General features: G+C 41.7%; 2 protein-coding genes across 2 annotated transcripts; one reads left to right on the forward strand and one right to left on the reverse strand.

Moving 5' to 3' along the window:
- Positions 1–347: 347 nt before the first annotated feature.
- Positions 348–3,402, reverse strand: LOC124139752 (activator of basal transcription 1-like). Its single transcript, XM_046507068.2, has 2 exons — positions 3,189–3,402; positions 348–894 (listed from the first exon to the last, which is right to left on the reverse strand). Exons 1-2 carry the CDS (start codon positions 3,376–3,378, stop codon positions 365–367), a joined length of 720 nt encoding a protein of 239 aa, XP_046363024.2. The 5' UTR covers positions 3,379–3,402; the 3' UTR covers positions 348–364.
- A 700-nt stretch (positions 3,403–4,102) lies between these two features.
- On the forward strand, positions 4,103–10,588 carry LOC124139785 (uncharacterized protein ZC84.1-like). The gene is made up of 5 exons (XM_046507111.2): positions 4,103–4,205; positions 7,313–7,366; positions 8,355–8,442; positions 8,836–9,012; positions 9,765–10,588. The coding sequence occupies exons 1-5, from the start codon at positions 4,161–4,163 to the stop codon at positions 10,586–10,588; spliced, it is 1,188 nt and encodes a 395-aa protein (XP_046363067.2). The 5' UTR covers positions 4,103–4,160.
- The last annotated feature ends 404 nt before the right edge of the window (positions 10,589–10,992 follow it).

Below are 10,992 nucleotides of genomic sequence, written 5' to 3' on the forward strand. Positions count from 1 at the left end.
CAACAATCAGCCATGTCACAAGCAACTATCAGCAAAGTTACAAGCAACAATCAGCCATGTCACAAGCAACAATCAGCAATGTCAAGCAACAACCAGCAATGTCACAAGCAACAATCAGCAAAGTCACAAGCAACAATCAGCATCAAAGTCGCAACATTTTGACCATCCAATCCTCATTTTCAGCCACAGCTGTACCTGTAAGCATGGTATACTGGTGAACTGGCTGTGCCAGGATCCGCTGGTGGTGAGTGGTAATGTCACTTACATACTCTTACCATACCTTCTATCATGAACATTAACTCAAACCATCAACATCAGTTTCAGTGACGAGACGAGACAACAGCAGACATGTTTTATTCTTGTTTTATTCATCCTCATCTTTCATCTTCCCCCCACCTGAGAACAAACTGGAAAGGAATGACTTGCTTGACCCAGCAGCTTTTGCACTAAGTCGTTCTGGCTTCTTTTCACTTCCAAGTTTTTGTTTCTTTGCCAAAATCTCATCTTCAGTGTCTCTCAGTTTGAATTTAAAATTCTGCACCTCAAACGTCTCTCCCTGTTTCCGTTTCCTCTGCTCAATGTCTTTCAACATTCTACTCTTTTCGAAATTCTGTTTATGGAAGTCAGCTTCACGTTTCACCTGAGAGATCTCTGTCCTCATTCTTTGTTCATGGGCTGCCTTCTCATAGGCCAGTCTTTCATTGAGATGTGCCCATTTGAATTTAGACAAATATTTGATGTTCCAGATTTCTTCAAACCATGGATGTTTCCTTTTGCCTCCTATCTGCTGGTTGTTTAGGTTGGCTGCCACTTTCTTCGCCTTCCTCTTGTCCTCGAACTCCACCCAACCTTCACTGAAACACCTCACTTTCTTCCCTCGCTTGTGGGCTTTGGCTATAAAAGAAGACAATAAATATAACTAACTGTGACAGTTATACATTATACATGATACATTATTCTCAAAATTGCAAAGAAACTGCAAGATTATCTTCTAGTACCCAGTAGGATGAGATGGTAATGTGACTGTTTACCTTCTAGTGCCTCATGGGCAGATTGGAATGAAAACTGAGTGCACACTGATTCACTGACTGGGGTAATAATGTAGCACGTCGAGCATGTGATGTGTGGATTTGGTGCATTATAAATATGCAAACATTATTATTACCTGACCTACATAATCCAGATTATCACTTTTCATATTAAAGAATCCAAACCATGGCCTGGTTACAAAACAAAGGAATCCAATGAGTACTCAAATTACATTGCACAAACTGCAAAATGTCATGGGTTTGTGGTCATCTGCGATACAAATTACTTCAATATCAGACGATGGTTGAATATTGCAAAAAACTCATGAATGTACTACTAATTTGATTTCCACAAGTCACAACGATTCATATCATTAGTTGAAGAAAACAGACACTACTCACTACTACACCAGAAAACAGTCCTATGTATTCACTGGTGAATACATGGAAAGTGGTGTTAACAAAATATATGAAGTGTTGATGTTGGGTGTGAGATAAAACGGCACCTAAACAAAACGTCACCAATTTCTCTGGCTAAAACGGCACCGCATTTGGCGAAAACAGTGTCTGTGTCAAGCGAAAATGGCAGCTCTATTTTTAATTACGATAAGAACAATTTATGGAGTTTTCTATCTTCATCACATGTTTACAATATCAGCCCATGTACCACCGAACATTGTGATAGAAGCTGACTCAGCTTATTTCTCGATAACGGGCCACAGGAAGTCCGGTACCACAAACACGATGGGTCCACTGGTCACAGTTGTCACATGATACAGCATGTTGATTTTTTTCTGACATTCTTCTCGTATGCAACACATCGAAAGGCCATTGTGAATAATTGTGATCTGACATCACCATGTTAGGCCTCTTAAATATAGTTTCAGCTTGACATTGAGTTAAATTGAGTAAAGGTACTTAAACTTCAATCATATAGTGTTTTCACAATAAGTTAGTCGGCAAGTAAATTGGAGTAGGGGGCTAATTTCTAAGGTAAACTTGTTTTAACATTTCACAATTATTTTTGTTTGTAAGAGACGATGTGAGTTAATTTAATTTATTTTACTTCAAAGCATGTTATGTTTTCACACCAAGTTGAGTTGGGTATAGGGTAAGTTGAAATTTTGTTGGTGTAGAGGCTAATTTCAAATGTAACATTTCACAATTATTGGTGTTTGCAAGTAATCATGTAAGTTTAATTTCATTTATTTGACCAAGGCAAAAAAAAATAAGGTGCCATTTTCTCCAGGCAATAGTAGTCGTTTTCGCTTGAGGCGAGGTGACGTTTTCGCCAATCGGTAACGTTTTACTGAGGTGCCGTAAGTATAGCTATAACCCTTGATGATGTCTGGTCATAAACTGGTCACAATTGTTTTGTTTATTTTCCATATCTCATTTATATTCCTCCATTTCCTGTCTTTAATAGGTCTAACAAATTTTAAAAGTTTAAAAATCTACTTTCCTCAAGAAGTATTACATTTTTAGTGTGTTCCTCTATTCATTATGTGTAATTATGTATTGATCATGCACTGAATGTACCTTGGACTTACATATCTAATGTGGAGTGTATTGACCCTTTGCCAAGGCTTTGTAGTTTTGTCCATTGAGGTTCTTGTCCCCCAAACTCACTATACAACAAAATTGTGCACATATACAGTGGCATACAGTACATAGCCAGTTAGGCAATGTTTACTTCCTTTGATGTGCAATGATACACTAATCTACGATAACAGGGATACCGATCCTATACTTCATATTTTCAGCATGAACAATAATGAATTGTCTGTCACATGATGTGTATGGTGTTGGGTTAAGAAAAGGTCCTGGGTATAAAATTTGAGACTGAAGTGACATGATCACAATCCACCACAGACGTTCATGGTAGATTTGCAAATCAATGTACCATATACCTTTTATTTTGTGTACGAAATTTCTCATTTCTAGGGTACAAATTCGTTTGGGGTATGCTACATACACACACCATAACGTACATAAATGGTTTCGTGGCTAAATAGCTTATTTGAATCAAAGTCTGAAGCAAATCGAGCGGTACTTTGAAAAAAAATGCTACTTTCTAGTTTCTAGAATGCCAATCAACATCGATCAAAAAACATGTCGAAGTATGATTGTGATCGAATACTGAACAAGCATAATACTTACTGTCTGGCTGTAAGAAAATCTTTCCTATTTCCCCATACTGGCAAAAAATACTTCGGATCGTTGTAACGTTCATCATCATTGGGATTCTACTAAGGAATATTATGCCAGGTTCTTTGGGTTTCTTCGTTTTTGACTTTGGTTTTGGTTCAGATTCATCTGAAACGTGAACGTGTTCCTCGTCGGACGCCATCTTGAGAGCCAAGAGGTCCTTACAGCGTTTATACCACTGTTACCTTAACAGCGAAAAGTAGCACGCGCTGCACTGGAGCATTGCATTTAAAATCCGGAAAATCATAATATGTTGTTTTCCAGGCACTTGTAAATTTTGAAAACTTTTCATTGTGAATTGTGTATATATGATGTATATATGACTCCGTCATGTAAGTCACCCCGCTAAAACGCACATTTACTACTATTTAAAAGAAGTGTTATTGTGTAGAGAGGTCATAGGAAACTACACCATCGATTCGTGTCAATTATTTTCAAAATAGGTGTAATTTATATGTCTGAAAGGGAATTTAATTGTGAACTAAATATATGTTCCTCTTCGTGGGGTTTCACATTACACACTGCTTGGAATAAATCGGGATATAAACCTGGTTTAGCACCGTGTTGTTGGATTATATATAGCCGACTTCGTACCTACAGAGGAATATGTGTTAAACACACACACATGATCCGTGAATGCCGACCCAACAGAACATACACCCTCACCCCTTAAACAACGCCCCCTGATGTAAGATGTCATTAACCCCGTCACCCCTCTACCGGCACGGTTAGCGTGATCCACCCCCTCCTGCACTCCAGTATGGTAATAAAACATTTAAAACGACTATTTTCCATTTATCAAATCACCAGTCAGTTTAATACCAGTACAAGTCACACCTATTTATACTATCCAGACAGTCGTTCCACGTGTGTCGTGGGGTAGTACTTCAGACCCGGGTTGCTTCTGCGCGCTACCCTAACACGATGAACAGAGTGGAGGAGGACACGCACTGGCTAAAGTTTGGTTTCGTAAGTTGGTTCTGATACCCTGTCTGCTTTTTGTTAAATGTCCAATCTGGACTGGATTGAGGATTTATTTAGTTAAGGCAGTTACCTCGATGGGTTAAAATAGTGCAAGAATGGTAATGATGGTGATACTAGACTTATTCACAGCATTATTGATCATGTTTTACTTGTTTGTATGAACAATGAGTTGTTTCATACTTCCCAAGCATATGCGTTAACCCAATACACGCAGAGTACATGTAATTACATTTGTTCAAGATACATCTCTATTCCTAATAATCAAGCAGATGTACGAAGCCTTTTAGGGCCATTTGGTTTTGTTTCTTTTTCTTCTTGAAATTTCAAGATGCTAAGTTGAAATTTCAAGATATATACTAAGTTGAAATTTCAAGATAATGATTTTGAAATTTCAAGATAATAAGTTGAAACTTTAAGATTTTAACTGGAAATTTCAACATTTCAACATTTCAACATTTTTAGCATCTTAAATTTTCAAGGAAAAAAATATATAATAAAATGGCCCTGAAAGGCTTCCGTACAGATGTTACACATCATTCCTAGAGTGTCACGGACAAAGCTGTCTTTGGCTTGTCTCAGCTTGGTGTCTACAGCGACATGTGTCCTCTATCTGCTGGGTTCACGGTGATGTACCATGCGTGTACAGGTGATGGAGATGAGTCGCATGCCCTATGCCCTGCATCTTCGTGCACCTCATTGACATTTCCGTATAATTACTCTTGGAAGTACCACGGCTGAAATATTGAGAAAAATCCTTCAAGAGTTCGAAATCGGACTTGCTTGCCGCCCCCCCCCCCCCCCCCCCCCCCCCCCCCTCTCCTTTGGTTTAAGGTAACGCTAAATACAATCAAACCTTTTCATTAGAAAACCTGTTTCGATGACGTCATACTTTTGTATTTTACTTCGACCACACAACTTTGTCTGACGGAGGATTTAGCAGTACACTGTAAAACATGTGTCTAGAATGTAAACACAGACAAGACATGCTTTGATCTAAACATGATTAGGAATGTGTTTAATTTCTAAACAGAATACACATTTGGTGTGTTCTCCCTAAACGCATTTAGGTCTAAACACATGAAATTAGCTATCTCACAGCCTAAACACCACCTAAACACCACCTAAACACAAGATCCAGTACTCTGAACAAGTTCAGAATTTAAACACATTAAAACATGTTTAGAATTTAAACACCTTAAAACATGTTTAGAGTTTAAACATGTTTGAACATCTTCAGATTTTAAACATGTTTAGAATTTAAACACGTATAAACATGTTTCGAAGTTAAGCATGTTTAAAGTTAAAACGCTTTTAAAATTTAAAACATGTTTTTAAAAAGTGGATATAATTAGGCAATAAGTAAAAAAATGTATAAGATGTACAATATATATTGAAATTTGACGTGAAAATCATATTCACAGGCACTTGCATTGCACATATACCTGCAGGACTTACAACGAACTTGCTACATGTACAATGTTAACATACAAATGTACAATTCAACCAAGTTCGGCTAACGGTGACTAGGAACATTGACAGCAGTGACATCAGCAGTCTTCCGCATCACAGGTGGTAGTGTGAAGTTTAATTGTTGGTTGGTTGGTTGTTTTACGCCGCACTCAGCAATATTCCAGCTATATGACGGCGGTCTGTAAATAATGTAGTCTGTACCAGACAATCCAGTGATTGATATCATGAGCATTGATCCACGCAATTGGGATCGATGACATGCATCAACCAAGTCAGCGAGCCTGACCACCCGATCCCGTTAGTCGCCTCTAACGACAAGCATAGTCGCCTTTTACGGCAAGCATGGGTTGCTGAAGTCTTATTCTACTCCGGATCTTCACGGGTGGTAGTGTGAAGGACTACTAATCAAGACGTTGCAGTTTCGAACCAATCCAGGTTTAAAATTCCTTGTTTTCGTCAATGAATTGTTGCTGTATGCGTAATAGTATTTCTCTCATAGAAGAAACTGACAATAAAAGTATGTCTGATTACTGATTTCTACAATAGACCCTTAACTTAGTTTAGTTAACACCACCCTCCCTGCCCCGAATTAATCCATTTATACAGCTAAAATAGTGTTTTTTACATTTGTGAGTTAGAAAACAGCTGTTGACTGCGTGTGTTCGACCGTACTCAGCGTCTGTACATGGGTAGAGGAATCCATGCACAGCGTACATTAAAATGGCATCCATGACTACATACCGGCGACACATCCTGAATACATGTCTCATAAATTGTACCTAGGTCTATAGGAGTATACAATTACACAAGGAACATCTACTGTAGACAAAGTGAAGGAATGTGTCCGGTGTCGCTGGGGGATTAGAAGGGAACCTGTTTGGCCAACGTCGCCGCTGTTTAACGCTCGGGTTGTCAGTCATGTTGTTGGACAGAGGATAATGTGCTTCAGAGAAATGTACATGTTATTACTTCACCGTTAAAACTGCTGTTACTGTTATGGCCCTCAGAAGACGTCTATGTGTCATTAGAATAATCTTTATTGTTAAATTTGGGGCACGGGGGGCCCAGTCGTCTAAGGCGCTGCAATTCGCTGTGCAGAGTTGCGTCCCTTTGGCAGGGCAGAAACCTTTGATTGTGGGTTCGAATCCAGGTTCGACCCGACTATGGTTCTATGTTTGTCAACACCATACCTGCGCTCGTCGGTTTCACCAAAGTGGTAAACATCCTAGACCTGCATCACTTCGGGCTGTCCTCTTATAGTAAGCTGACACGCCGTGAAATAACTGGAATACCGTTCAAAGCGGTGTTGAAACCAATTCACCCACTGCTGTTAAATTGACCAAGGCCATAGCCTTGTGTTAGCAGAAATATAAATGTCCGATGTTACACCTGAGGATTTCAGCCCAGTGATAATACAGCCATTGTACGGTTGCGTTCCAACCGCTTACGGCCAACACATAGTTTTGGAGCTTTCCCCAAAAAACTTAGGTGACACACTACATGTGTAAAATTGGAATAAACAAAATCTTAAAAGCGACATTAATCATCAGTCATTATCCACATTTAAATTATTCGTTCTCAACAGTGCTTAACTATGTATTCAACACTTTGAATTATTACAGATTCTGATGGTGTTGCTGTTGGATGACGTCAGAGCTGACCCGGATCCTTGTAAGGTTGGCATCAGTCAGTGTTAATATCCATATAGCTCTCTCTCTTTGTAGTCAGGCGCGTACAGCTGGACACCTGATAGGACTGTATGAGCATGATTCACTCAATCATGTGCTGTATTTCCTTGGAAGGTGTTACCATAGGCAACTAAGGTTATTTCCAGATATTACGATTGCCACCAGCTATATAGCTGATTTCAGAGTCCGGCATAAAAAACAATGGGTTATCTTCGCTCCTGTGTTATCATTCATGGACCTGCCTCGAGATTATATTCGCACCTTGATTACGCGTTGTAGTATTCCTACTACTACCGAACTACTTCGTCCTACCTTATAAAAGGTCGATATTTTGCCGTTGTATTGCTAATGAGTGAGTGAGTGAGTTGGGTTTAACGCCGCTTTTAGCAGTAGTCCAGTCATATCACGGTGTCAGCTTAATGTGGAAGGAAATCCCGATGTGATGCAGGTCTCAGACGTTTACCACTTCGGTGAAACCCACGAGCACGGGTATGGTGCTGACAAACCTAGAAACAGAATCGGGGCGAACCGGGATTCGAACCCACAATCATAGGTTTCTGGCGCGCCCAAGGGACGCAACTCTGCACAGCGAATCGCGGCGCCTTAGACGACTGGGCCACCCGTGCCGTATTGCTAATATATTCGTGGAAGCGTAGAAATATATTTCTTTGAGAGGCATTTAGATGTTGGAGTACTTGGTAAGGATATGATATATGGATGAACAACTTCTTAATTACAATTAGGAGCGACGTTTCGTTGTAGGTTCTAACACCGTTACACTTCACTTGTTTGATAACGGTACTGTGATAACGGTGTTAGAACCTACACCAAAACGTCGCTCCTAATTGTAAAAAAGAAGTTGTTCATCTATATATCTTATCCTTACGTAGAAATGTATGTTTAATGTCGCACAACTATGTCTCACCTGTATTTAAACACCCTCCGTAATATTTTCCATGTCATGGCGGTGTTCCAGGTGCTGTCTTGCAGGGAGGGGACTGTTTGTAAACTTGTGGAAGTATGCGCACCACTGTGCGCAGTTGTTCCAGTCTGTACGACTCCAGGTGAGTTATTGACAATAACAAGATCAAAAGATAACGATGGGAAACTTTCAATGGTCGACCGTGTACCTTGTTACACATGTTAGAAGCCACAATGGCAATGCCAATACAATAGCACAAAATCTATTCTAACAAAGACCCAGGCAAGTACTAGACATATGTCTATGCTTTCTGAAAGATAGTCATCAAGTCATACTAAAAGGCTGGAAGACCTAAAGTAACACGTGGCCTTATACGTCAAATGGGGAATTCCCTTTCTGCTCACGTCACCTTTATGATTAAACGTATATTTAACTAATCAAACGATATATTTGTTTCACAAAGCCTACAACCAAGACGCTTCGTAAAATAAGTTCCATAACCAGAAATTTTATCTTTGCTCGACAAATGGTTCAGCTCCAGCAAGGACCAGCAACCCATGTGCCGAAGGCAGTCCCCTGATCACTACATTCGGCCAGGACAAGGTTTGCACGGAGGGGGTTGCTGGCTGCCCCGGGGGACTGGGGTGTGTTGGAGAGTCTGTCGGCAGCCAGGGGCGGTGCTGCCCCACCGGTGGACTACAGTCAGTCAGCAGTGAGTAATACAAAACTAGAAACAATGCCAACGTGGTACTGAATTCACGTAAAACAACCCAAAGGCAGTCAGCAATATTACAGCTATATCACATCTTCCTGAGGCAAGGGAGTTACTGACTGAGTCCAGTTGATTCCCTTGCCTCGGAAAGATGGCTATATCACGGCTGCCTGTAAATAATAATTTCTTGGAAACGTGACTTTTACACTCTGTTAAACCCCTTGCCTCGGGAAGTTGGTAAATAATGCAGCCAGGGCTACGAACAACGACCCTAGCCGTCGAGCTTTTACGATGACACACTACGATACAATCACACATTGTAACCATCAGATCCTCAAAAATGGAGTGTTACGACAACAGGGAGTACTGTGCCTCCAAATGGAATCTCCAAACGGAAGGACTGAGTATGGTTTACCCCGTTTTAAAGCAACCTGTGCCTTTGACGCGACGAGCGTTTCAACCATAAGACTACCCCACCGCCCCTGTAAATTTGCTATCGCCCCGGCCACGAAAAACGTCTTAAACTGTCATTTGCACTTGTAAAACAATGTAACTTAGTACACATTCTATATTCTAAACAGCCACAACTGGAAAGCTTTGTGTTGCAATACCCACCAGCCATGACAGATTAACTATAGTCATATGAAAAATCGGGTGTTCTTTAACTTCTTTTAAGTAGTACATATGTAGCATGATATTGGACATAAACTGTATACCTTTGTCTAACGGTCACTTATCTCAATTCATTAAAGCTAGGAAGCCCGGTTCATGTCCTGCGTCAACTGGGAACGGCATCTGTTTCAACTTCTGCGGCCGAGACATCGACTGTGTAGACGGTCAGAAGTGCTGCTTCAATGGTTGTGGCCACGCATGTGTCGACCCTCAACGTGAAACGTCACAAGTACAAGCTCCTCACAGCAACATGGCACCCTTGACGTCAAACCCCTCGTCATCGCCTGCCACTCCTGGGACCTGTCCTACAGTGAAGACGTTTGGCGCTTGTGTCCGAATGTGTCGGTCTGACAGCGAGTGTTCTAATGGCACAAAGTGTTGCAGTAACGGGTGCGGTTGGACTTGTCAGTCCCCACTTCTCCCACCAAAGCCAGGCACGTGCCCGCGAGACTACAACAACGAACCCTGCTTCTCACGCGACCAATGTCAGCACGACTCCAGCTGTACCGGAAGTTGGAAGTGTTGCACGACAAACTGCGGGAGACAGTGTCGAGAGCCCAACAGCACCCCAGCCCCCCGCCCTGGAGTGTGTCCCGCCATCAACAGAGGTCCAGCTTTCGCCGTTAGCTGCAGTGTCCGCTTTGATCTGTGTCTGGTGGACGTGCAGTGTCCAGGGACGATGAAGTGTTGTGAGTCTGCTTGTGGCAGGAAGTGCCAGACTGCCCTGCCCCACGTGGCGGGCGGTAAGCGTGGCCAGTGTCCTGCCCCTGAGGACAACCCGAGTGGGTACGGGGCCACCCTGTGTGTCAGCTTCTGTTCCGTGGATTCGGACTGCCCCGTGACCCAGAAGTGTTGTCTGAGGAGCGACGCTTGCAGCCACATCTGCACCAAGCCCATCGCCTGACATCTACAACCCCGCAATGTCCTTTTGCTATCCTCTACTCTGTTGTCATTCGTCACCACTCGCATGTTTCCGTAACCTACATTCAGGTTATCCCGGTATTTGCTCTGTGAATTATATGCATTTCTATTGAATATACACTAACAGTTTAAGCAGAAAAAGGGCCCCCGGTCGATCCTCAAATCATTCGTAGCGATACGACAGGCGTATTTAAGTCTATGTAACTTTTGACTTCAGCTAGTCGTAGCGCTCTGAAGGCATAATTATGTGGATCGGGGCCAGGCATATATAGCAGTACAGTGACGCCCTGTGACTCAAAGTCCTCGGAAACAGGCCGCGTTATCCATAGTTCGAGGCGTTACTTAGAGCATAGAATAGATGAGGGTACATCGATGTCCCACGCTAAT

Source organism: Haliotis rufescens, unplaced genomic scaffold, assembly GCF_023055435.1.
Source record: "Haliotis rufescens isolate VD_foot unplaced genomic scaffold, xgHalRufe1.0.p SCAF_1, whole genome shotgun sequence".
In the NCBI taxonomy this organism is placed as follows: Eukaryota; Metazoa; Mollusca; class Gastropoda; order Lepetellida; family Haliotidae; genus Haliotis; species Haliotis rufescens.

Excerpts from the sequence above, each read along its gene's own strand:
- LOC124139785 (XM_046507111.2), top strand. The coding sequence starts at position 4,161 with ATGAACAGAGTGGAGGAGGACACGCACTGGCTAAAGTTTGGTTTC. Across the intron at positions 4,206-7,312 it reads ACTGGCTAAAGTTTGGTTTC|ATTCTGATGGTGTTGCTGTT; the intron begins GTAAGTTGGTTC and ends GAATTATTACAG. Across the intron at positions 9,013-9,764 it reads TGGACTACAGTCAGTCAGCA|CTAGGAAGCCCGGTTCATGT; the intron begins GTGAGTAATACA and ends AATTCATTAAAG.
- LOC124139752 (XM_046507068.2), bottom strand. The coding sequence starts at position 3,378 with ATGGCGTCCGACGAGGAACACGTTCACGTTTCAGATGAATCTGAACCA. Across the intron at positions 895-3,188 it reads GATTTTCTTACAGCCAGACA|CCAAAGCCCACAAGCGAGGG; the intron begins GTAAGTATTATG and ends CTTCTTTTATAG.